Source organism: Enhydra lutris, unplaced genomic scaffold (genome assembly GCF_002288905.1).
Source record: "Enhydra lutris kenyoni isolate GAN:26980312 unplaced genomic scaffold, ASM228890v2 scaffoldscaffold46, whole genome shotgun sequence".
NCBI lineage: Eukaryota > Metazoa > Chordata > Mammalia > Carnivora > Mustelidae > Enhydra > Enhydra lutris.
In genome coordinates this window covers 1,709,531-1,736,526 of record NW_019154130.1, presented here as the reverse complement: position 1 = coordinate 1,736,526, position 26,996 = coordinate 1,709,531, and the positions used below count along the sequence as shown (strand labels likewise).

The following is a 26,996-nucleotide window of genomic DNA, read 5'->3' as shown; positions in this document are numbered from 1 at the left end:
GAGCAAAGGGAAGAGTGGGGGTGGGGGGGGGCGGTGGATGGAAGGAAAACAGAAGCACGAGTTACAGTTTCCATTTATACCACCCGTTTTCTATTAGCTGGGTGGGACAGAGCCCACTCCCGGCGCGGCTCGAGCAGACAGTAGTAAAACCTGACAGGCGATCCGGTGAATCAGGACAGTCAGCAACCTTCTGTGGAGGGTGATAATATCCAAGGGGTCTCATTGTCTCCATGAAAACTTACTCACGTCGGGCTCGGATTAATTTTTCATTGTCTCCCGTTAAACGAGGATCGCTTACACAGCTGCCTCGCACAGAACCTTGATAGCGCGCCGTCTTTTGCCAAAATCGTGAAAGACCAGGGGGGTAAAAAGAAGTTGAGTAAAAGCAAAGGCTAACTTCAGACACAGTGACGTCGCTGCCGCCCGTCGGAGCCCCTCGTCCACCACATTCCCTGTTGACCACATTCCCTGTTGAGCTCATGCTCGTTTTCAGGCTGTGCCCATGCGCGCGAAGGCGGGGATGGGAGATCCTGGCCATCTTAGGCAAAACTAGGAAAAAGCCCCCAAGCCAGAGCGAATCCAGCTGGGGTCATTTTCTCGTTGTGAGGTCCCTTTGCACCAACAAGGACTGGACAGGTCCAAGAAGGAAGGTGCAGGACGGGGGACACACGGGCGTGAGCACACAGGTGCACACCCACGTACACCAGGGTCACGCGGGAGCTCAGCCATTCACAATGTGCTTCTGTTGTCTGTCCCCTTTGCAAATAACACCACAGGAGCACCTTCACGGACCACACTTCTTGTTTGGACATGTGTGTTGGGGAAGAGCCCCCCGATGAATGGGTCTCGGGTAAGACCTCCTTCCAGAGTCCCGTCTGTGTCACCTTCTCTTTCTGGGCGTGTGTGACCCTTGTGGATGCCTCAGCAGATGCATGAACAGAAACCAGACCACACTACCGAAACCGGACCACGTGTGTCCCTCTGACACCAGGTCTGGCCAGCTCAGGCAGAGGACGCATTCCCCAGTGGTCCTTACCACTGTGTATTATTTTAAGCGCAGCCATTTGCAGTGTGGAGACACCTGTGCCTACAGCCCCTTTCCGAGGGGGTCAGCGGGTAAACAGTGGGCTGGGCAGCCGTGATGTGGGATGACACAGAGGACAGTCACCTGCCACCACGGTATTCGTAACCATACCCACCACACTGTACATCACGCCCTCAGGATGAATTCTTCTGAGAACTGGAAGTCTGTACCCTGGGACCCACGTCTCGCCATCCCTGCCCAGCCCCCGGCAACCACCACACTACTCTGTTTCTAGGTTTTTGTTTGTTTTTCTCACATTTCACATCTAAGTGGTATTATACAGTATTTGTCTTCCTCTGTCTGACTTACGCCCCTTAGTGTAAGGCCCTCGGGTCCTGGTGTTGTCATAAATGGCAGGATTTCCCCCTTTCTCACAGCCAAGGAATGTCCCATAGTGTAGACAGACCGTCACATCTGTATCCATCAGCCACACAGACCTGGGCTCCTAAGCCCATTCTTTACAGCTTCTTTTCACTTTGGGGAGAAAAACCTGGCAGATGAAGATGGGGTACACCGCCATGTTTATCCAGAGGTCGTGGCCCTTGGCCTCCTGTGGAATGGGAGACACCAGGGGACACGCCCGCCCCCCAGCAGGGTTGTTTCTCCCAGGCGTCTGTTGGAACCAAAGCCTTGTTTCCGTGAAATGATGCACTGAGCTCTTAGATGAGCATGGGTGCCCAAGCCCTGGAAACATGCCTCTTGTAAAGTAATTGGCCCATAAAGGGATTGGACCACGCCTCCGGGAACCTTGCACTCTGTTCTTATTAACTCAGATCTCCACTCAGGCCTTTCCCCCCTGAAGCAGTGATTGATCTTTTAAGTTTTATGATCTCATCTCGGGGTTACAAAGAGAAATGTTGCCTTGACTTCCCCTAGGGTATGCGATGAGCCCTCCCTCCTCCAGCAGAGCAGCTCTCTGCACTGGGGGCCAGTCCTCACGGCCTTGTTGGAAGCCTCGGAGTCCCGCCTCCCTCCCGGCTGACCTCACACAGGTCCAGGGGTAGGGGGCGGGGGGGCCCTCCAGGTACGGGAGGCCGAGTTCCCTAAATACCGTTCACAATTTTTGCTGGATCCACAGATTAGAAGTACTATGACTATTTAGTGTTTTATATTAAAGTCAACTCATCTTTTTTGCTACTGAAATAAATTTGTTTCAAGGGGAAACTTTGCCATTACTGGATATGAAAAGCCCGGTACCGTTCCCCATAAATAGAAGGAAAACATACAAGTAAATGCAATTAAACGCTTGGTCTGAAGCCCACTTCTCCCCACTCCAGTGGAACCCTGAGATCCTAAAAGCTTTCCCTCCTCCTCGCTGATGCCCCAAGAGAGCTTTTGTCTTAATCCTTCTCTTTTGTATGAACAGAAGGATGCATTTGAAATTAGAATGTAGGTCATGCCTCGAAGCCAGACAAGCTGCATTCCTCCCACCTCCCAACCCTAGACAGTCCCACTTGTTATCATCTCAGTACAGTATGCACAGCCCACCGTGGGAAGTGTTAGGCGATCTGATGGCGGTGTCTTGCCCCGACCTCCCAGGCCCCCATCAGACAGCCACAGCCAACAAGTGAACATGAATACTTACCCTCCCCTTAGCCTGTCCCCGACCCGATCAGCCTTCTTGGGTACCCACTCACAACCTGGCTCACCCTGCTTCCCCACCAAGAACACCCTCTCCTTTCTGTTCCCCACTATCCAAAGTCATCTCTCCCTTCTAAGCCTACCTCTTATCTGATTATTTTATCAGATGCAAATTCTTTCCCAAGTATATCCTTTCCTCCTATTAAGCTTACCTCTGGATGGGAAACTGTAAGGTGTTTTTTTAAAAAAATAAGTAATAGAGACAGGGACACCTGGCTGGCTTGGTTGGTAGAACATGTGATTCTTGATCTCAGGGTCATGAGTTTGACCCCCATGCTGGGCCTGGAGCCTACTAAAAAAACAAACAAACAAACACAACTAATAAAGACAGTTATAATTAGGAAAGCAAAAGGCAAAAACAAAATACTAAAAGCTTTACTCCAAACGGAAGGTACTGGGGATTTTTATGTTTAGGGGATTACCCGTATCACCCCACCTTCCAAAAATTACATCAATTTCCCAGAGTCTCTACAGTAGAATGCCGTTGCTCCAAGCACACAAAGAAGCAAGGAGAGAAACACTACCAAAGGGGAAAGCATCCCTGCGTGGAGGTGGTGAGCGTACCGTCTTGTAAGACCGGGGGTGGGTGCAGTGGGGGGTTCCCTCAGCCCCCAGAGCGGGTCTGCCCGCTGGTGGGCTGGAGAGCAAGTGCCAAGGAAGGGACCCCCTCCCTCCCTGCACATCTCCACCTACCGCCCCAGCTCTGCCCACACTGCAAACCCTGGCTCACCTTATTAATAAAACATTTCTACATTGTTAAACATTCCAAATGTCTTCCATTCAGTATGTATCGACCATCCTGTTGCTCCAAAATGTGTTGGAAAACTGCCACTTTATGCAAAAATGCTGGGGCACAGAGGACGTGAACAATCCTCTTGCCTGACCCACTCCTCCAAGCAAACACCTTGACCCCTGGTTCGCTAGTCACAGAAGTTTGGAAAATCATGCAATTCTTACCCCCTTTCTTGGAGCGTCCCGGGGCACAGTACGCTGCAAGTCTCTGATAAGTCCTGTAGCAAGGAAGCTTCTTGCTTCCCAAATGTGTTGGGTGACAGAATCACTGGCCCAAAGCGACACCCAGAGAGCCCACTCAGAGAAATGATGCCTTCCCTATGTGTGCCACGCTCCACGCAGGGCAGGTGGGAGAGAAGGATGAGGAGACAAGCACCTGCCTTAAAGGGCTCAGTCAATGGGGAGGTGAGGTGGCATGGTACTGACCAAAATCAACCAGGATGCCTGTCCCAATCCACAGGGCTGCACAAATCCAAGGGGAGATGAGGACAGCCTGGGTGCAGTCAGGGAAGGCTTCCTGGAGGAAGTGTAACTAGTTTGGGGCTGGATGTGCAGCTTAGATTTCGGTGAAGAGGAAGGAGAAGGCCAGCAGAAGGCCACAGCTCAGGCAGAGACCACCAAGCACTGCCTTCCAAGCAGTGAGGAAAGATGCCGGCAGGCATGTGCAGAGGACTGACCTCCGCAGGCCTCGGCTCTCTCATCTGCAGAACGGAGTAACACTGGGGAGACCTGGGGGAAGGATGTCACCTATGTGAAGGTCCTGGCCCAGATTTGTCTGACTTCCCCGGAGCCTGGAGAGAAGCAGCCCAAGCTCTCAGTCCAGATTGGGGAATCAGGCATTTGATTAATTCCACCCAAAGGTTTTTAAATCAACACATTCTGCCTTAAAAAATTCTAGATTTCTGGAGTCTGTTGGAAAGAACAGAGAAGCATCCCACCTGACAGAGAAGCATCCCACATGACAGCGATGCACTGGGCTGAAGGCAGGGGCTGAGAGTGTCCCCCTTTCCCAACAGGAGGGTCACCCCTCGCCCACCCACCTTGCCACGCTTGGTTACGGGATTTACCCGCAATGGCAGCATTTCTGGACTCTGGCTCTCCTGACACCTTGGGAAGGATACTCTTTTGCCATGAGGAGCTTTCACGTGTCTTGTAGGCTTTGGGGCGGCATCCCTGGCCTCTAACCACTGAGTGCGGAAAGCACTTCCCCACCCCAGTTGTGACCCCGCAAAATATCTCCAGAGATCGCCAAGTGGTTTCCTGGGTGTGAGGGCAAACTAACCCCTGGGTGAGAACCAGTAGTTTGCAGCAAACACCCTTCTACTCTCCAGAAGCTGAGGGTGCTCTTGAGAAGTAAAGGGAAGTCAAGTTAATAGGAGAAGCCATCAGGGCTCTGGCGCGTCAGGGATGGGGCAGGGGTGGGGGGGTGGGGCGATGGGCAGATAAAAAGCATTGCTCTGCTCAGTGGAGAGCCTGCTCTACCACCACCCCCGGCCTGCCTCTCTGCCTACTTGTGATCTCTGTCTGTCAAATAAATAAATCAAATCTTTAAAAAAAAAAAAAAAGCATTGCAAGTGAGCAGTGTGGATGGGGCCAGTGGGTGGGTCTTGCAGACTCTACCACAGTGCAGTAGGGGTCCCCATTCTTGAAGTTTGTTTTCTTTCTTTTTAAACTGCTCTGGAACAAAAGAAACGTTTAAATTGCAAATCACAGCGCTCTCCAAAACACAGCCCGTCCTGGAGAAACTGTGCAGCCTGCGTGGGTGATGGGGCCCCTTGAAGCCTTCTGCTGCTTCCAGCCATGAGAGAGGAGTCCCTCCTCTGTGTGTTTGCAAAGGGCACTCTGCATCAGTGGCTTGTGGGATGGTGCCTAGCTCACTTTGCTTTTGAAGAGGGGTGACCCTCGCCAGGGCAGTTAGGAAAAAAGAAATCCCAGGCTTCTCGGATCTGAACCTCTTCCCCGGTCTTCAAAAATGCAAAGTTGGCTGTTCTAGGGGCCAGCCAGGATATTAGACGCATTTGAGACCCAGCTGGAGTGCATTTCAGAGCAAGGCAGCTGATGTCAATTTCCCCGGCTTCTCATCTTCTCTTTTTACTGCAATAGCCCGAGGGGGCTCTGCTTCAGGGCGATCCGTGTGGTGCCAAGTCATAAAGGACACAGGCAGGAGGAAGTGGAGAAACCAGATGTTTTATTCACATTCCCCAAAGAGATGAATGGGGGATGATGTAGAACGGTTTGTACGCGCGGAGGAAAGGTACAGAAGCTGAGTGGACCCAAGCATGCACCTCCTCCCTGCACTTGCTCATTGACCACGAAGACATGTGGCCCACGGGGACCCAGATCTCCGAGGGGCAAGGATTAGAGCGGCCCAACCCCAGGCCGCAGGGACCACAGGGCTTCGCTGGGGACCCAGGAGTGTAAAGAAGAGGTCGAAGGTATTTGCAACCCTGGTAACAGACGTGAGGTAGTATCAAGAATAAGAAAAAGGGAAACAACCCAATGGAAAACAGGGACAGAGTTGGAACAGGATATTTGCCGAAAAGGAAATCGAAATGGGCAATAAAGTTCAGAGGACGTGCTCAGCTTCTCTGTGAACCAGGCACATGTACATCAAAACCACAGGGTCCTGTTTCTCACCAGGCCGGTCAGTTCAGTTCAAGCCTTTAATGATCTCTCCCCTTGGAAGTGTGGGAAAAACAGACTCCCAGCACCCCCACGTGGGCCTAGAAGTGGGCTCAGACTCCATGGAAAACAACTTGGAGTTTTCTGTCCAGTGTCGAAGTAAGTGTCCGGCTCGTAGGCAGCCACCATTCTACTCTCCAGCGGTCACACTGGGCAATTCGGAGGAGATGTCAAGACTTGACTCCCTGAGGCTTTATTTGTAAAACACGGCAAACAACCCAAGTGTTCCTCAACAGGGAAACAGCTAATTAAACCAGTATATACTACTGACTTCCAAACACGTTTGACTTTGTGTCTCTAATTACGAATCGCTTTTGAGCAATGGTAGTGCCATCGGTCAGGCGAGCAGAGACCCTGAAAAAGTACTTGAGGCGAGAACGTGCTAAGGGCAAGAAGCGTGGAGAGCGTGTCCCGGTTCACAGGTGCCACGGGGGGTCAGAGTCCCTTTTCTGCCTTTGATACATATTCTACTCTGCTCTGAATGATTTGTGAATTACTGCTACCCAACAGGAAGCCCCACTTTTCATTTCCAGACCCTGTTTTTCTGTAATTTGGGGTAGCCTCAGGGGGGTACCGCTGATGTTGTACCTTTGACATTGACACGGTTTTCTCCCCAGCACCTGTAGCATCCGAGACGGGCCCGTGCCGCGCGCGGCTGGCTGATCTGGGCTGGCTGTTGAGAGCCAGGAGCTTGCCGGGGCGAGAGGGGTGAGGGGCCTCAGGTCTCTGTGAGGCTCCCTGTGGCTCAGTGGGCGGTTCCCCCCGGCGGTCCCTGGGGAGTCAGGGGTTGGCTTTCCCCAGAGCACAAAGCAGGAGCTACAATGTCTCCCTTCATTTCTAAGCCACTTTATTGAGGTTTGGCTGACACAGGAAAAGCTGTACACACATGATGTGTACGACTGGATAAGTTTGAAGTACGTACACTCGTGAAACCATGACCACTGCCAAGACGACAGACAGACCCATCACCTCCCAAAGTTTTCTCCCTCACTATTATTCTTACCATGACTATGTATGTGTGTGTGTGTGTGTGCATGCACAAGCGTGTGTGTGTGTGTGCGCGCGTGCGTGCCATGTCTTCTTTGGGAAAATCCGTCCCAGGTTCGGGGGTACCTAGCTAACCAGGCTTGCATCCAGGAGGCAGGGCTCATGACTGCCTTCTTGCTTGTCACCGTGAGTTAGGCTGGTCACTTGTCTAAAGCCTGAGTTCCCGCAAGCAAGGAACCACGGATATGGGAAATGCATGGTCTCAGATATCGCTATTGCGATCATAACGTGGCACAGTCTCTTTGGACAGCAGTCCCATAGTACGAAATGTTAAAGGCCCCAAACCTACAACCCAGCAGGTCCCCTTGTAGGAATGCATAGGTTTGCAAGTACGCAAAGACACTCCTTGTGGCATGCTTTGAAATGGGCTGGAAACGACCCGTCAGATAAATTCTGGCACCTCTGTTAAGGGAATATTACGCAGCCATTTAAAAGGAGTTACGTGGGTATCCCCTGACCGGAAAGCTCTCTAGGGAATATTGCTAAGTGAAACAAGTAAGGCACCACACCGTAGGTGTGGCGTGTGAACACGGCAGGTGAACAAAGTGAAGGTTGCTTCAGCATCCGTTTTAGTGGATGAACCTAGAGGACGAGATGCGGAGTGAGGGAAACCAGTCGCGGTAAGACAGACTGTGTGGCCCCACGTCCATGAGGCGTCACGGAGACAGAAAGCTCCACAGGGGGCAGCAGGGGCCGGGGTGCAGGTGGGGAGGTAGTGTTTCACAGGGACACTCTACCTTTGCCAAGATGAAATGGGTCCTGGGGACGAAGGTGGTGGTGGCCGCAAATGTTCTTCGCTCGAAACGTGGGCAAGATGGCACGTGGTGTGTTACATGTATTTAACTGCAATGAAACATTTAAAAGGTGGAAATGACATAAATGTATATCCGCCAATGTGAAGGGGGCTGAGAAATGAAGAGTCGGGGACGGGAGCGAAACTCCCTTTCAACATCTTCTGTTTGCCAGTGTTTGATGTTTTGTTGCCGCGTGCACCTGCTGCCTTTAACAGTATCTTTCCGAGGTGTCAAAAAAGGGTAAATAATTACAGTAGCCAAATATACCCTCACAAGTATGTTATAAATACATAAGGCATGCTGATACATAATTTATATTATGTATTTATGCGGATATACTGTGTTTATAGAAATACAGCATAGACGTTATGAAGATATACTTAGCGGTATATATTTAGCAATCTCTGACCTAGTTTGCCAGACCAGGATTCTGCTCTGTTGTGGGTAGAAAGGATGATCAGCTCCAGGGTGAACTGGGATCTGACTCACATTTTCCCACTATTACATAAGCGGATAAACCCGCCAAACCGTCTCCTGATGTCAGAATTCCTTTATGATGGGGGAGATGTTTCCCCCACAGCTTCCTCTTTTTATTTATTTTTTTGTTTTGTTTTCTTTCTTTTTAAGAGAAACAATCATGTCTTTTGTGGAAGGAAACTTGAGGCCAGGGTTACACAGGAAGCAAAGTGAAGCAGGAAGGAGAGTGTTTCTCAGTATGGCGGGTTTGAAGGCACTTGATCCCACGTTGTAGGGAAAGCCCCACATGACAAGCAGGCTGGGCTGATAGGCTTCTTGGTTTTGCCCCCGCTTCTCTGCCTCCTGAATGCATCTCCCCCGCTGCGTTGAGCTTCCATCCCAGGGACCTGTCTGCGGCACCAGCCTCCTGGGGTTCCGAGACAGATTGAGTTTTCCTGGCAGGTGCTCATGGCCTCTGGGTGCAGAGATCACAGCATGGGAGGAAGGGGAAGTAGGAGGGACAGGACATCCGGCACTAGGGACCTAGGGAGCCTGATTCTGAGTCTGTGCTCATTGCTCTTCACTTAGGGCATGACTCACAGATCCTTTAGGCCACAGAGAAGGAAGGGGAATGGAGTCGGTTTCTCCATGTGTCCTCCTTCCAGAACATTCCCTGTTGATGCTGGCGTTCAATACATGAATGTAAGTTTAAGAAAAAGACAAGACCATTTATAGGAAGAAAACAAAGTAAAGAGTAGAACACAGGGTACCTAGATTTGGCCAAAGGGCATGCCCGTGGTGTGTGTTCTGAATCTGAAGCTTGGGGACCTGCACAGAAGGACCCCAGTGTGGAGCCGGCTGGCTCTCTCGCACCGGGAGAGCGATTGCTCTGGGCCAGAGTCTGTCCAAGGCGCATGATGTATGTCGACTCGTTTCATCTAGGTTCAGACCCCGTGTGGTGGACACTGTAATGTGTCCCGTCTTCAAGATGAAGAAACGAACCAGAGTCTAGAGGATCGAGAAATAAAGCTCCAGCAATGGATGGCTTAAGATCCCTCTCCAAACAGACATGTATGTGTGTACTTCTCGATCTAGTTACCAAGTTATGGATGAATAATGGGAGCCGGTCTGTGTAACCCGCTGGGTTTCAGCTGGTGCTGGATGGCCGACAGGATGTCAACAGGTGTCGTGCTCCTCAAGGGGTCCTGGGTGCTGGTTCCTTACATGCAGTGGGGTCAACAGACTCCCCAGGTGGACAGAAAACACGGGCAGCTCTCCTGATGCAAAGCGCAAAGGCAAGAGACACAAGAAAGAAAGCGGGAGTTAGCACAGAGTTAGGACTCTCCTAGTAACCATCTCCTGGCAATTCCCCTGCTCCCAACCCCGAGATGGCCTCCCTTGCCCCAGGATCGAGGCCGGATGTTTCTACAGCATGCATCCCTCTGTCTAGACCTCATTCACAAGCACCCTCACTCTCGTCTGTCCCGCCCACCTCAGGGCCTTTGCACATGCTGTCCCTGCTTCTAGCTGTGCTTTAGCAAGCCTCTGTTCATTCCCCAGATTGCAGTTTGGATTTTCTTGATCTTCACTGCTCTTCCCCACATCTCCCACCCCATTATGACGAGCTCCCTGTGTACCTCCTCGTTCTAGCAGTTTGTCCCAGCTTATCATCATAGATTTGCATTGTTATTCGTTGCCCATTTTTGTCATCAGTTTAGGAGTCTGAATGTGCAATGGGAAAGCAACACCTAAGGCTTGCTTGCCACGCTGCGGCAAAATCAACTGGTAAGGAAACAATGGACGCAAACAGACTGAGACAATGTATTACTCATAGTGCAGCCGGAGCTTCCCACTCTCAATAGTGTCCCCGTCCCCCCTCTGGATCCCAGGCTGGGGTGGCTGGGTGTGTGGACTGAATGTTGTATCCCCCCAAATTCAGATGCTGAAACCTAACCCCTAATGTGTAATCCTAATGGTGTGAGGAGGTGGGAGCTTGGGGAGGAGTCAGGTCATGGGGGTGGAGACCTGCCATGGAATTGGAGACCCCGGGCGCTCCTTGCCCCGTCTGCCTCATGAACCAGGAGGAAGGTCCTCACCACTGAATCTGCAGGTGCCTTGGTGTTGGACTTCCAGCCTCCAGGACTGTGGGAAATGCATTCCTGTTACTGAGAAGCTGCCGGTCTATGGGGCTGGTGATGCAGAGCGGTCCTGGGTGGAACAGGGCACATGGGGGAGTCTCTGAGAAATACAGAGTTTATAAGGGCACCCTGACACCTACAGGGGCTGTTGACACACCTGTCCAGACCTTACCATGCAGCACCACACTGTCTTCATTTTCCTGGCCAGGGAACAGTCTGTCCATTGCCTCCAGCTTCCCGGGCACTTTCCACAGCACAGAAGACTGGCCGGGCTGTGCAGAAATGCAGAATCGGCTCCCGACATGGAGGGAGCAGCGGCGTTCCCCCACACCGACTCTGCGGAGCTCGGAGTAGCTATCTGACACGGGAACATGTGATAGCCTGGTCCAAGTCCCACCCCCCTGGTACCAGTGCAGCCTCAGGTGGCATACCTGAACGTCTCCTGCCTCCGTTTCCCCATCTGGAAAGTAGGGATAACATCAGTACTTGCCTCAAAGGGCTCTGATGAATACCAAGCGGTCCTGTAAAATGCCCAGAATGGTGTCTGACACGCGGCAAGGTCTGCGTGGGTGCATGGGTGCCGATTGTCCATCATCACTGTCACGGCTGCCCGCTGAGCCCGCACGCCAGGCTCCCACCCAAGCAGCAGGTGCTTGGACTCACGGTGCTTCTCTTTAGTGCTGACCTACCTGGGCAGCTTCGGTCACTTGGACTCCCCCCTGTCCGGCCCCAGAGGCAGGCACTCCTGTTGTGGGTGTGTGTGCTGTCAGCCTCCTCCCGGACCCCAGATGGCCCCCGGCACACCTGCATGAGAAGGAAAGCTCCAGCAGAAATAGGGGCTGTGCTCTGTTCCTGGTTCCGTTCCTGCAAAATGGCCTTGCGGTAGCTCTCTGGTGAAGGGTGCACATGGTGCTTTGGGCAGAGGCCCGGAGACCTCCCGCCTGCATCTCGAGGGCTCCAAGCCGCCTGGCCCGGGAGATCTGCAGCGAGTGAGCAAAACAGCTGTCGTGGGGGCTTCCTGATGCGTGAGCACACGAGGGCCCCGGGATTGAAATTATTTTTCAGCGAGGATGATGTTTCCATTGCCAGTGTGAACACAGTATTATTCAGTTCCCCGCAGCCGTCTGTCCGGGGAGTCCAGCTCCGAGGAGCTTATTCTAAGACAAAATTGCAGCCTTTAAACTGATTTCTCAAAGGACGTGGTTCACTTCAGCATCTTTACTCTCTCTCCGGGCAGCTTGCCGGCACCTAAGAATGGCTTTTTCTAAATTGCAAGTCCTCCTGGATCACCTCAGCTAAACGGTCCCGGCTTCAGTGTATTTGATTTGAAAATCGTCCCCCAAAACCCCCTCCCCGGCTCCCGGGAGCAGCTGCTTGAGGGAGACCAGATGCTCAGATTCGCCAGGACTGCTTCCCTCTCATCCGAGGAGGGAGAGAGCCACTCGCCAGCATGCTCGCATTCCTTCCTTACGGCGGGTCCGTGCACCCCGTCAAGCCCAGAGACAAACTCCTCTCCCCCGAGAACGCGGTGGAGAAACACGGTTTTGATCCTCTGTTACTTTCTCCATCCACTGCGTTTTCCCCGTTATCTGGTTCTCCTGCTGTGTCTGATGAAGGCTCACAGGGGAGGCATTTGTTCTTCGCATCTGCCTGCTTGTCACGCCACCTGCCCCGGTGCAGGAACACAAGGAACCCTTTCGAGATGAATGGGAGACGCGGCTCGCAGGTAGCTCGGGGGAGGCAGCGGCTCTGGCTCCCGGAAGCTCAGACATCGGTCGTGGGGTGAGCCCCACAGTGCCCTGAGCATGCAAGCACGGCCCAGGGATAGCGGGCCATTTTCCCACGTCCTCCTTTTACTAAAGGGGAGACTGAAGCCAAGTGACAGTGATGGGAACGGGGGCTTCGAGGCAAATCAGCCGGCATCGGCTGGAATCATGAGCTCACTCAGCTGTCCCTTTGTTGCCACACCTGTTGGCAAGGTCCCCGTGGGACGCGTCCTGCTGGTGAGGCCAGGCCAGCCATAGAGAAGAGGACAAAGGAGGACTCGGCCACTTCATCTTTCAAGGGTTGTGGGGGACCCTCCCATCACAGCTTAGTATACGTGGAGGGAGGACTTCTCCAAAAGGGAACGCCGTGCTGTCAAATCGTATAAACCGGATGGACACTGAGAAGCTCTGACTCAGAACTGTCCACGACCCCAGGGTCACGGCCACATCCCGATTCCTGACCCAGTGTCCTGTCAACCTGGGCTGCTTCTATGTGGGTCCTGGGGTGACGGGAGCCACAGCCCTGAGGGACCCGTGCTCCCCCCGCACCAAGCAGGACAGCCCCGCCCGACTTCCCTCCCCACTCGCCAGCTCTTCCTGCTGAAGCCGTCTGTAACGCTGACGGAGTGAAAGGCTTCGTCCTCCCCGAGGAACAGCCCCTGGCGTAACTGAAGACCTCCCTCTCTGTGAGGGTGTACTTCTTCTCAGCTCATCTAGTTTCTCTGAGGGACACTCAATAAATGTTTTTCCGAAGCCGGACATGCCGCACGGTGCAAACACACTTAGTTGAGTCCCGAGGCTTGGCCCCGTGCCTGTCGTTGGGAGGCAGACAGGCCTCTGGAAGCCACATGGGAAGTCTACAAGGGAAGCTGAGTCGCCCCTCGGGTCCTAGGCCTCATATGATCTCCACGGTGGGCAGTGACAGAGTGTGGGTTCGTGGGGAGTTAGCACTTCCTCCCCACAGTCCGCATCCAGACGTGAGTTTCCTTCCCCACCCCCCACCATGGCTTCCGCTCACTCTAGCTTCCCTGAATCAGCTCAGCCGGTCAGATGTGCCCTTCTGCAGCGTTCCCGGGAAATGTTGTTAGGAAAGAATGGGGAGTTTCCAGAAGGGATGGCTAACGGGAAAGGTGACATGAGCCAGGAATGATGGAGCCAGGAATGATGGAGCCAGGGATACGGCCGAGCAGCCCATTCATTCATTCACTTGCTAAAGATGTAGGCATCTCCTCCTGCCTCACCAGGTGCCACTCTGGGCCCCGGGGGTATAGCAGAGACCAAGACAGATGAAGTTTCTCATCTCGAAAAGCTCACATTGTGGCGGGGAAGGTGGAAAAGGGACAAAGGAACGCCAGTGTGTCCAGCAGGGACCATCGCAGAAATGAAAACCTAGCCACGGGATCGGTCCTGGAGTGCAGGTCCCAGAGCACGTCCTTGAGCTGGGCGTGCAGGCATTGGAAGGTCCTGGCTTCTAGGCTGAGTGACAAGACGGACCCAGCCATGCCAAGAGCAGCTGGAGGGAATAGCAGACACAAAAGTGGGAATGAGCTCACCATGTCCATGGAGCTGCAAGCGCCCCGGAGAGGCCAGAGTGCAGCAACGGAGGCAGGAGACGAGATTGGCGGGAGAGGACGTGTCCAGGAGGGGGCTCTAGGTTTTATCTCCCCAGGGTGGAAACCAGAGAGACTTTCAAGGATGTGCATGGCCTTGTGAGATGCCTCCGATTCCTGAGCTGAGCAGAGACTGTGGAGAGGCAAGACTGGAGTCTGGGAGCCCGGACAACCACAGTGGTCCAGGAGAGGGAGGACGGCGGCCTGGATGAGAGCTGTCACAGGGAGGACACAGAGCCGTGGACAGATGCAGGGCGTGTTGGAAGGGATGACATTTGGTCGGGGGGTGGGGGTATGCTGTCGCTTCCTGTGCTGGGGAAGACTGGGGAGTGAGGATGGGAATTTGAGCCAAAGCCTAAATAAGGAACCAGGAGCCCTTCCTATCGGGCAGAGTGTTCCTCTTTTTAACTCACACACGAGTGTGCAAATAAGTGGTAAAGAAAGAGCTCCTCATGCTGAGCCATGCCCACACGTCCCCTCCATCACCAGCACTAGCAGAGCTCTTGCCCCTCTGCGTGCCGGCTGCCATCACTGTGCTCTGAGCTGCCCGCTCTGCTCGTGGGGATCGACCTCGTGTGCAAGCCCAGCAGTAGCCCCAGCACATCCTTCCCTCAAGGCTGCACCGTCCCCCTGGGTCTTGTCCTGCCTGTCCTCCCATCTCAAACTCCACACTCTCTCGCCCCTCCTGGACACCAGCTGGGGGCTGGCAGAGGAGAACAGCCCATTCCCGGAGCGCACATACCGAGGATGATGCCTTCTTCACGTTCCCCCCCCCCTTTTTTTTTTAACATAAAACGTGGATCTAGCTCTTACTAACACCGTGGATTTTAAAATGTTGGGGGAATGGGTGCGAGTGACCCCCCACAACCACCTGCACTCCTGGCAGCGACAGGGTGCTGACCTCGCCTCGAGCTTGCTTCCCCCCGTTTTGGAACTGTGTCTACACCTGTGCTCGTTGGCTCCAGCCCGCTGGTCTTCCCTGGTTCCAGGAAGGATCTCCACATCCTCACATACCCCTTGCTGGTTCCCCTGGCATCCCCCCCCCACTCATCCAGCCTCAGCTCACACATCACTGTTTCGGGGACGCCTTCTCCAAGCCTCTCGGGCGGCCCTCTGATGGCCCACCTCTCCGGTCCTACGGTCAAACCAGGGTCAGGGCAAGAGCCTGGCCTTCCTCGCTCAGCCTAGGCCAGCACAACACCAGGCTCTCCAGAGGAGCGGGCGGAATGTCTGCTGGAAGACGATCTCCACTGTCGCGAGCCGCAGAGCCGAGCGGTCTGCAGGTTTCCCGGGGAATGCGGTGGCACATCCTGCCGAGCAGGTGGTGTTTGGGCGCGGCCTTGGAGGGAATGTGTGCCAGCTGTCTGCCTGTCTGTCTCCAGTCCGTTCCCTACCCTTCCCTCGTTCTGTGACCCCGCCACACTGAACGGTTTCCAGGATCCCATGCCAACCGGGTCTGGCTGTGGTTAGTCAGTGGGAGGCTCTGGAGAGACACCGGATGGAGGGAAGGAGTCAGGGTATGTCGTGCCTTCTGTGCTCCCTTGGGGGTCTCGGGCTCTGGGTCCCTCCCTGTTGCTCCAGTTCCTGTGGGGACACTCTCGATGTGGCTGCAGCTATCCCCGGTGCCCTGGCTCCTGCGGGCTCCACCTTTTCCCCGGGTCCCTTGTTGAAATATCTTCTTCCCATCGATAATCTCCCAGGCCTTTGGCAGCTCGATAGTCCTTTCTGCCCTCCCAGAGCCTTTATCACTACGGTTAAAGTCCCTCGCAGAACTCCCCAGCGGGGGCTCGATTTTCAGACCAATGACCACAGCGTAAGCAGCATCCATCCGGCAATGAGCCTTTGCAGGGCTAGGTGGGGGCTTCCCATGGCCCTGGGGAGCCCAAAGCAGAGATGGGGCACCAGGACACCTGGGCCAGCCCCCGAGTCTCTGCTCTGGATGACACCATTGTGTCGCTGCAGCTGAATTTCCTGTGGGAACCAGGTCTCTATATCTGAAGCTATTCCCTTAAAACAACAACAAAAAATAAGCCACTAAACATTTCTTTTTCACCCTGGCTGCACATAGGGATACCCTAGGAAGACTTATCCGAAGGAAACAGTCCTATCCCCTCTGGTGCTTTCAGTCTGAGCTATTGTTGCTGCTGCAGATTCATTGAACCTGAGGGGGACAGGGAAAGAGGTATTTTTAAAAGGCATTGCTTTTTTTAAAAGCTCACCAGTAATTCTATCATGCAGCTGGGTCTGAGGATATGCAATAGGAGGGCAGAGATGGGTAGTGTAGCTTTCTCCCGAGGAAAATGCAGATCCCTCAATGCAAAGAGACATAGTAGAGCAACAATTAGACTCCTTTCTCCATTCCACTGTGATCCTGAGTGCTCAGAAAATCCCACGGCAGCTGAAGCGGCAGGAGGGGCCCGGGGACGGGAGCAGAGCAGCCCCGTGATGTGCGGCAGCATCTGTGCTCACTCTGGTCAGTGTCCTCGCTGAGCCTTTAGCCAAATGCGTGGGAACTGACAGCAGGTTTGGGGGAGCTCCCCGTGGAAGCTTGTGACCCACTGAGGACCGCCGTGCCTTCCCTCCGTGTCTCTAGCATCTCGAAGGACCCTGCCTGGCGCAAGGCAGGTGTTCGGTAAACACTGGACAGATGAGCGGCTTGGTGCTGGGCAGAGCACACATTCCATTTTAAAAGTGAAATTGCCCCAGTCCCTCTGGTTCCTCAGGTTTGAGCAGTTCTTGCTGCCACCGAGACCCTCAGCTCATCAATTACAAACATTAACCGTAAATTATACTTTTGCATAGTTAATTCGGGCTCTCATTATGTATTTAGCGGAGCTCAGCAGGCATAAAATTCAGTAGCGTGCTTTGGAGCAGATCCAGTTTCTGTCTTCTGTGATATTTGGAAGACGCAAAGTTTTAGGAGTGGACCTTGGAGCGTGTCTTTCCTGGAAGGTCTCCAATGGGCTCTGCTTTTGGCTTCTGTCTTGGAAGGAGTTCAACCCTTCTGGGAAGGCTGATAGCTTCAAAGGATGCTTCTGAATCCCCCCTCTCTCCACTAAGCAGGGACTCCGCCTCCTTCCTTGAGTGGAAATTAATATTAACCTGACCAGTGGAAGGAAAGAAAAGTGTGAATATCAGTGAACTTGGCTCCCCGAGCAATCGCTCATTCATTATTCATTCAACAAATATTTACAGAGCACCTCCTCTGGTCAGTGCTGTGGTGTATCGGGAGGCTATAACAGTGAGCAGCACGGTGTCCTTGTCACCGGGCTCGTGCTGGAGAGGGGGAGGCAGATGGTGAAGGACCAGATGCATGTAAATGTCTAACGTGTCGTGTGCTGATACAGATAAAGTGGCCAAGTGAGCCATGGATAATAGGGCGAGGGCAGTGATGGGTGAGCATTGTGGTGTCTGGGGAAAGCAACTGCAAAGGCACTGAGGTAGAAAGGAGCTTGGAGTCTTTGAGTCATCCTACAGAGGCCAGAACAGAAAAAAACTGACAAAAATGGTAGACAAGGAGCAGTGGGGGGGTAGGGGGGAGACATTGCATTATCAAGATGTGGGGGATGGAAGCAACTTCCCAGTTGCTAATCCCAACACAAGGCTCAGGACAGTCACTCGGTTGTTATGCCTTATTCAACGTCTGCTAAAAACAGTACTGGGTGGGTTTCCAGTCTGCAAACTCTGGGATGTCAAAGAGCATATATGCCCTGTTCCTTCCTCTGTCATTGCACTTGATGCCTGCCTTAAACCCCCCTTCTGCTCGGTAGCAGAAAAGTTAATCTGGTTGATTCCAAGGTTGCTAAGACATTTTGTGTTTAAACCCTGCCCATTGGGCTATTGAGCTCTGCCTGGTTTCTGTCAAGACTGGCCTAGGTGGGAAGAGTCAGGTGACTTGGGACTGTGGGGTTAGGTCTTCAGATAGATATTCTGTCTTCTGGCTTCGTCCTCAGGGATGCCATCCTGTGCTGGGTGTGGTCATTGTTTGGGGCTGACATTCATGACATTTCCATGTTTCCACCTGATCTCTGAGTGCACCCCAGGTGCCCCTCTGTGGGAGATGGAGGCCAGGTCTGGGTCGGCTTCCGTTCTCTCTGGCAGCGGACTTCAGTGACTTTCCCTGGAATTAGCTGAAAATCCTACGGCTCCCCTGCACCGCTCAGGGCCTTGGGAGACCAGGCAGTGGGGTGTGCTTCTCAGGTCCTCCCTGCCACAGCACCCCAAGCTGATTTTGCTCAACCTCTGCCATATTCTGCTGGGAAGGCACAGAGGTTAAACTGAGGTCATGAAAGAGCTGTATCAGTCAGGGACCGATTCCCTTCTCTGTTGCTGTGTAACAAACTGTCCCAAGTTCACTGTCTTCAAACAACTATGTTTTCTCACAATCAATAGGACTTCTCTGTGCAATCCCTTTGTTGGCTTTCCTGAAGCTCTCTTATGGAGCTTGGAGCTAGGATGGCTGGTCTTCTCTCCCTCCATACAGTCTTGCATCTGGGAATCCTCATGGCCCAACAGGATCTGATGGGATGGACTCAGTGCTTTTCCCTGGGTGTAGAGATCACTGTGGCAGCACCAGGAACCACCCCCCATGGTTGCTAAAGAACCCCAAGAACTTCAGGAAATGGTATGGATTCGCGTCTCTTCTACCCAGACCCCTGATGTCCTCTTGGCAACTGCACTTCTTGAAGTGTGACCTAATTTAGCTAAAATTTTAGCTGCTTGAAAATGAATTATATTAGGTTCCGGTGTATTAGGTTTAGGAAACTGTAGGCTGCATAGAAAATAAAAGCTAGCAGGAATGCATGGCCACAGCGGAGCCACTTTGTGGCCCAGGGATCCCTGGAGCCGTGGAGGCCAGGTGGGGAAATTTTCCACCAGGAAGGGTCTAGCAGAACTGGATGCCTCCATGCTCTTCTCCACACCTATGAAGGACTCTGCTTTCTCCATGGTTCTGTTCAGCTGACCTGTGTCTCTCTCACGTACCCTAGCTTCTTTTGCTAATTGGATTAGTTGTTGAAATTTACACAGCTGTGCGCCAAGCTCCTAGGGTGTGTGGATCCTCATTTCAGAGACGAGGAGACTGAGGTTTGGGGACATCAGTAATAGGAACAATGATCTGAAGCAAGGTATGCAATTCATACCCAGGGCTTTGTCTGCAAAGCCTGGGCTCCCATCCATCTGTCATGCTGCGGCAAGGAAAATAAGTGACAGGATCTGGCCCAGCCAAATTCAGGGGCACAGCTGGCTGTGAACTTGACCCGGAGGGAAGGTTAGGTCAGGACCTGAGAGGCTTGGGTAAGGTCCTGTATTTCCCCCACATGCTGCATTTGGCAAATCCCAGAACTTGTGATCTCAGAAGGACCAAGCTTGGCAGGTCCTGCCAGGTTACTGAGCAGCAGAAATATTATCATAGTAACAACGTGCACTTAGCAGATACTTGCTTTGTGTGTTCTAAGCTCTACACACATGTCATGCCATTGATCCTTGCAGTGGTCTCAGGAGGTCGATGTAGCACAGATCAAGAAACTGTGCTTATAAAGGTGAAGTTAGTGGTTCTCAAACCCTGCAGCATATCAGGGTCACTGAGGGAGTCCTTAAGAATACCAGGTGTCACTCCAGATGAATGAAAGTAAAATCCCAGAGGTGAGCCCCAGACACCAGCTCTTTAAAGCTCCTCCACCAAATAATTCAAGATTGCTACCAAGGCTGGGAACTAATGGGTCGCGTAGCTTATCCAGGATCCCTCCCAAACCCATGAAAGGATGAAGTCGGGATTCAAACCTGTGTGTCTGATTTCAGAGCGCATGGTTGAAACGTATCCCCAGCACAACTGCTGGATAAACATTAGGAAGCAAAAAAGTAATGACCATTTAGGAGTGAAGTGCTTGGTAATCACAGAGAGAGAAACTTTTTGTGTATGGCAGTAATCGTTGACCATGGCCAGACCTTAAAATCACCTGAGTTCTAGAAAACACTAATGTCTGAGAGCCACTTCTTATCATTCTGATCCGTTGGTCCAGGGTAGACCCAGCTATCGATAATTATAATATTCGGCCAAGTCTGAGAGCCCTGCTTTATAGGACGAGAAGGCTCAGATGATTTCCATGAGGGCTGTGATTCTCCTTTGAAGCAATGTCATTAGTTTCCATGTGATTGCAGGAGAACACTCTTTTTCCTCATTCCTTCATACACTTACCTGCTCCTGTAACATTTTAACGCTTTGGGGACTGAGATAGAGAGAAGGCAAAATCTTTTTTAAGTCCAAGCTCATAATCCAGTCCAAGGGTGCTTAGAAAGAGGGCCACCTTCAAGGCTTTTTCTCTCCTGTCTGCCCTTCACCGCGAACCTGAATCCTGAATTCTGTCCTCCACGCTAATTGCAAAGAGCAGGAATGAAAGAGGAGACTCCTTCAAGAGCGGGCCAGATCTTTCCCCACTGTCTTGGCATATTTTAGGGGGTGTGACCCCAGCCAGTCAGGTATCTCCACACCACCCTAGAATGTATGATGCCAAGAATCGAAGACAGTGGACAGTTAGTTTTGGCACCATCTGTTCTGAAGACAAAACTGGTTTTGTCCAGGTTTTTGTAGTTTTCCTCTGCTCCCATCTCCTCTCCGTGTCTTTTTTCCCACACTTTCTAGTCCTTTTAAGGCATTTGTTAAATTCCCTTTTCTTTGTCACTCTGCCCAGGGTGCTCTCTGTTGCTTGCAAATCGCATCCTGAACTGCTATCCTTCAGCACCATGGAGAGAGCCCCCAGTTAGCAGCAGGGCATCTGTACTGACCTTGGGGTCAAGGGGATGACCTAATAAAGTCTTCTTGGTGGGGAAGTTTGTGTCCTTTCCCTTCACGAAATTCACATGAACTAGAATGAATAAAATAAAAGCCCAGGCTGAATTTCTATTCTCCTGGACTGGCTTCCCTGTTACAAGGTTGATTTCTTCATTTTGTTAGCCTTATTTCTCTCTATAGGCATTATGCTGTCAACAGGGGTTGATAAAGTCTCATACACCCCATAGCAGGGAGGTAAAACCCTACTAGCTTCTACACACACACACACACACACACACACACACACACACACACATACATTCACAGACTCCATTTTCTTACAAGATAGAGTTCAATAGCTAAAAGGTTTCATAAATTGTGTTTCCAGTGGCCCAAACTATATTATGACTATTGGGGGAATTTATTTGTTTTTGAGAAAGAGCTTTTTTTTTAAGCCAATTTTGAAAATTTCTTTCAAGAGTTACTGCAATAAATCTACACTATTGATTTAGCAAGTGGTGGTTCATGGGCGCTCTCTGGAGTCACCTAAGTGTTTAAATTCTTCTCTTTATTACTCCAATGGTATCACAAGCCCCAGATGGGCGGGCATCAAGGGCTCTTAGTCCCTTTAAGACAGAAGCTTAGCAAAGGTTTCCGTCAACTCAGAGACAGCAGGAGAGCACTGACCATGGAGGGAACTGCAGAAAAATTCTTCCTTTCTTGGTCTCCATCTTCCAGAGAAATGTGTCATACCACGGTACTGGGTCTGACAGGGACAGCTACTGAGTAAATGCAAATCGGAATGAATCCCAGTTTGCAATGAGTGGCGGACAACAGCTTCTCTACTGTGGCTTGTTCTCAGAGAGCTCCCAGACCAGCCCTAGGGGACATGTTTTAAAGGTGACTTCACACAGTCAGACATCGAGTCCCTGAGAACAAGCATAGTTTCAAGTCCTGCCAAAAACGAGAACAGCTCACATTTATTGGTATTTGCTAGTGTGAAACTGTCCTAAGTGCATGGTACTTTTTCACTCATTTGCTTATCCTTCATGTCAACTCCATGCAATGGGAAGGAGCCGCATCCCCAGTTTGCAAATAGACAAAAGGAGGCTGAGTTGTGCATCGATACCCAGCTAACAAAGCCAGGATTTGAACTCAGAAAGTCTGTTTGGAAGCCCACAGTGTGATCATACCACGTTCCATGTTTCCTTCGCAGAGTCCCACATTATAGTCTTGGTTCCAACCCCCTAGTTCCCTCCTCCCTCCCCCTGTGTCTCATTTCCTTCCTTCCCACCTTTTCCCTCCCCCTCTTTCTTCCTTCTTCTCCTAACCCAGTACTTGTTGGAGGCCCAGGATTACAACAGCTCAGCTCGGGGCTTGCTTTTCATGCTGCAGGAGTAAAGGGCATAAGGGAATGGCATTAAGGACCACCTCCAGTCCCACGGCTGCCCCCGTCACCGCCTCAGTGTGCTAAGGGTCCTGGGATCACAGTTTGAAAATCATCAACCCTCTGCATCGTCTTTGGGGCCAACACCTGCCACGTCCACGTGCAGCTCTTCTATGAAATGCTGCCTCAGAGTGCAGGACCCCCCTCCCCTTTCCAAAGCCAGAGAGAGCAGACTGACAGCCAGCTGCTTGAGCCACATCGTGGCTACAAGGTTAAGGTTCTTATATTTTAAAATTCAGAGATTTTATATACAGAAACTCCAGGAAAAAAAAAATCTGTCACAATCCACACAGCAGCCATAGACCACAGCAGCCATTTCCCCTTCTCCCCTTAGTGCTGCTGAAGTCTTCTCTTTCAAAATATGGCTCAGTTCATTTTAATTTGGATATATTCCATTATGCAGTGTTTGGAGATGAGACCTTTGGAAGCCATGTCGGGGGAGGGGGAGTAGGAAGAGCCAGGACTGATGGAAGTGAACCAGCAAGGAAGCTGATTCTTTCTTCCCAAAGGAATTCCTTGTCTTGAGTCAGAACGTGTCATCAGGGGCCTCCCCACGGTTCGTGGCACTGTTGGGCTGTTCCCACCTGGCCTCTCACTCGTGCACATTCTGGAGGTCACTGTGGACACAGAACAGCTTCTTCTTCTCCTGGCCTGAGGTTGGCAGCCTCCTGCAAGAGTGGGTCGGACTTCTGTCCCCGGCACCATCCTGATGTCCCTCTGACCCAGGATTCTGGAGTTTCCCAGAAACTCCCAGGAAGCTGGAGTTTCCCCCAAATTGTGGCTTTTGAAAATTTTTCTATCTTGAAACCATGAGTCAGTTTAGTTGACTCACACATGGTAGGAAGGGGAATAGGGGCTGTGATAATTTTCCAACAGACACCTCCCCAGTCATCGCCTTCCATCCATGGTTGAGAGCCAAGTAGTGTGAACACCCTCCCTGCGGGGTGGGAACACGAGACAGTCTCTGCTCTCACACTTGTGCAAAATAGAAACCATAATTATCTCCAAAATGGTTTTTATTGGGATTTAAAATAATGGATGCACGGAACCTGGTCCAGTGCCTGGTGCACAAAGAACATTTCCTACACAAAGACTTGATGTCCTTATTCTTACATTACCTTGAGCAGAATACCCCAGGAAGGCAACCCTGTTTCTCACAAAAATCATATAACATAGCATCTTTCTAAGTCAGAATGGGAAACATGGCTTCTCTTTCCTCCTGCCAACACGACTGCCTCCCTTCCAGTAACTGCAATGGAGGAGGACACGGCCAGGGTGTAAGTCATGCTGGCCCCTTCTGCCTGCCCGTTTCCTCCCTGGACAATGAGAATCCCATCATCTCGGTTGTCCAGATGACAAAACTGAGCCTCAGAAGGGGGCGTCAGCAGGTACAGTGGTCAAAAAAGAGTTTTATAATGAAATGAAGATGGGTGTAGGCTGAGGCGTGTTGCCAGCTCCTGGGTGTCCCAGTGGGGCCACAGTGGGTCTTGAGACGGCTGGACTTATGCCTCACCCGTCACTAAGTGAGTTTGCTGAGCAGAGGCCGTCAAACAACCATTAATGTTTCAACCCGTGCCCAGCTCTGCTGTAGATATGGAGATGCCAAGGCGAGTGTTCTTGCTAAGAGAGCAAGGTTAACAGTGCCCCCCACCCCCAAATAAAAGCATGTCTGTCACCCAGGGAAGAGGGAGACTGGGCCAGAGCTAGTGGGAAGGATTTGTGGAGGCTCAGACCCCCGCAGGCCTTGGCTGCAGACCAAGTACAAGGCTCTTAGTTTGGAAACGCTCCAGACTCCAGACACTTCTCCCTCATTTTTCAAGGCAAGTCACTCTTGAGCTCGCACAGCTCATGGATGGATGCACCAGACGCTGGATTGATGTTCCCTCCCAGAGTGCTAGCCAGCATCTCTTAAATCGTGATTGTCTGGGCCCCGCTTCTGGCCCAGAAAGCATGAGGCAGATTCAGGAGTCCCAGGGCTTTGGGAAGTGTGGCGACCTCCCTGTCGCCTCCTGCCCCAGTCCCCGAGCGGAGCTGAGGGTGATGAGGTGGAGAATTAGCATTCTGGCTCTTGAGCAAGCGCCCCAGAGACTGGGTACATGTGTGTCCTTATGGCCTCAGCAAAGAGAAGGGCTTCCCCAGCACCCTTAAGAGTGGGACCCGCACCCGGCGGGGATGGCATTCTGAAGCATACTTGTTTCCTTCTTGACGTGCTGTAGAAAATTCCCTACAGTTCGCCTGAAGCCATGTAGCCTTCCCGGTAGATGGAGCAGGAGATGCTGCGACCTGCCCCCCGTCCACGCAGCAGTACCCAGCTCCCCAGAATCCTGTCCACCCCGCAGACCCCGCTGTGTGCCCAGAAAGGCTTTCCTTCTCCTTTCCACCAGTAATGATTTCATCTGTTCAGCAGCTCCCAGAACCTCTCCAAGTTCCCCTTTCCTGACTTCCTAAATGAGGGCTGGCAAACTCTGTCCATAAAGGTATAGATAACAAAGACTCAGGGCTCCGCTGGCCATCCGTTACTTAATGCTGTTGCCCAGCCGCGCTCTTGCTGCACGAAAACCCCAGAGACCAAGGTAAACATGCCCGGGGCCGTGTTCCAATGAAACGATTTATGGGAATGAGCAGCAGGCTCCGTTCGGCTCCCAGGCCACAGTTTGCTGCCCACCAGACAGGAGACACTCGCTTGGGGTCCTGCCTGTGATTCCTCACTTGACCTTCAGCTGCCGTGGCAGAGAACACGGGATGGGGACAAGGGGTCCTGAAATGCCGCCTTCCGTCTGGTTCTGTGTGGTGGTGAGCAGGCCTTTTTTTCCAAACCCCTTCTGGGCCTGAATTTCATTGTCTGAAAAATGAGAAGCTTGGACCTTCATTAGTTCCCAAAGCATCACAATCGCTGGGGCAAGCTTGCTCCAGTTACAGCTCTGGGGGGTCCCCCTGATTTAGGGTATTGATTGGAAGCCTCTGTTAGGGACCAGAGAGCCCCCTTAGCTAAAGAGCCCCTCCCTTGAAGCAGAAGGGGGTGTGTTAGAGGATGTGAGGTGGTTTACACCGTCTCCAGGAGAGCCGCCGGCATGGGCCGGGACGAGGAGCCAGGGATGGAAGAGGCAAGACACCTGCAGGCTCTGCCAGGCTCCCGCAAGGAAACAGCCGACCCGTCCACCTGGCCCCAGTGCCCAAGGGCCCATGAGCGCAAACCGCCCCCACGGCTGCCCCACAAGAGCCAGGAGCACACACCTGCCCGGAAGCCCCCTGTAGCAGCTGCGTCCTCCCCGGCTTCCCAGTGTGCGTCCCCGAGGATGGGGCCCGACCTGCTTCGGGGCTGCTTGTAGCTGCAGGGGAGTCCCAGAGCCCAGCGGTGCCTCTCTGCCTCTCGAGAACCGGAGGAAACGCTAGGTCTGCAGCATCGGGCACAGCCGCGGAACGGAGCTAACAAGGAGTCCATTTAGTTCTCCAGGCTCATCCTGCAGGGGTGCGGCAGATGGGTCCCTGTTGGTCTCACCGCTCCACACCTGGTGCTCAGTCTCCGCCCTGTTCCTCCCCCGTGGGTGCTGCTCCGTCCCAGGCATCTTCGTCCCTCATGTGGAGGTGACTCCCTGTCCAGGTGCTGCCCTGGAAAGGTGTTGACCTTTACCTTGGACTCTAGGTGCTGCTGTGGCAGGGGTGATGGGAGGGGGAGAGAAGGGCCCTTCCACGGGGCAAAGTAAGCTCAACGCGATTCTCCTTCACTCCTTTTCCAGAAGCAACAGCTTGTTCAGTGAGGTCGTGCAGATGAACTTTGAAATAGCCAGCTTCAGCAGCCTCTCGGGGACGCAGCCCATCACCTGGCAGGTGGAGTACCCGCGGAAGAGGACCACCGACACCGCCGTGTCCGAGATCTTCATCAGCCAGAAGGACCTGGCCGCCATCGTTCCCCTAGCCACGGTAAGACCCACGTGGGCCCGACGGCGCCCCTGGGGCCTTCCTTCTGTCCCAGGATGTCAGCCGCCAGGGCCTCGGGGGCGCCGACACCCCCCCAACCTTAGGGCATCGCCGTATCATTTGTCAAGCTGGGTTACCTTCCTGCTTCCCCCCAACACTCGCTCTAACTGCATCCCAGTTTGTTACGGACCTCCTTCTCCTCTAGTTACGCCAGTCCTGTTTGACCTCCTGTTCCCTTTTTAGAAGGAGACTGGAGGCCAATTTGTATATTCGTCCAAGAAGCTAGGCAGGGCGGCCCCAGCAAACCACCCGAGAGGCTCAGGTGCTCCGCACAACCTCAGTGATCCTGGCTGAACGTTGCACGGCTGAAGTGGTGGGGCTCTGCTCCATGCAGGGTCTCGGGGGCCTTGATGGATGGACCCTTTGCCGTCTTGTAGCCCCAATGTCAGGAACACGTGGCCTTCATGGTCTCCGTGATAGAGGAAGAAGAAGCTGGAGAGTCGCGTGCTTTCTTAAGCAATGGCCTGGAAGGGACATGTGACTCTCTCTCTCTCTCTCTCTCTCTCTCTCTCTCACACACACACACACACACACACACGCTGTTGGTCCTAAGGAGTCCTGTGGCCCCGTCAGATCTCCAGAGGGTGCAAGGGGAGGGCTGGGTGGACACCATGGTCTGTGCCTCATTCTGTGGTGCGTCACCATGGCCTTGATCCACATGGACCACGACACAGCTATGGTACGCACAAACCCAGCCAGGACTTCTGGCTCAACGCCGTGGCCACTTGAGAGCGAGCAAGGAAGAGAGAATGGTGGGAAGCCACACGGCAGTTCTGCTCGTGGTCGCTCACC

General features: G+C 52.7%; 1 protein-coding gene across 1 annotated transcript in view; it reads left to right on the top strand.

Annotated features, from left to right (window-relative positions):
* LOC111156437 (transmembrane protein 132C) overlaps nt 1-26,996 on the top strand; it is a 196,597-nt gene that overhangs the window by 111,172 nt on the left and 58,429 nt on the right. Inside the window, exon 5 of the mRNA XM_022517341.1 lies at nt 25,964-26,147. Within this exon, the coding sequence (XP_022373049.1) occupies nt 25,964-26,147 (184 nt within the window). The remainder of the gene's footprint in view (nt 1-25,963; nt 26,148-26,996) is intronic.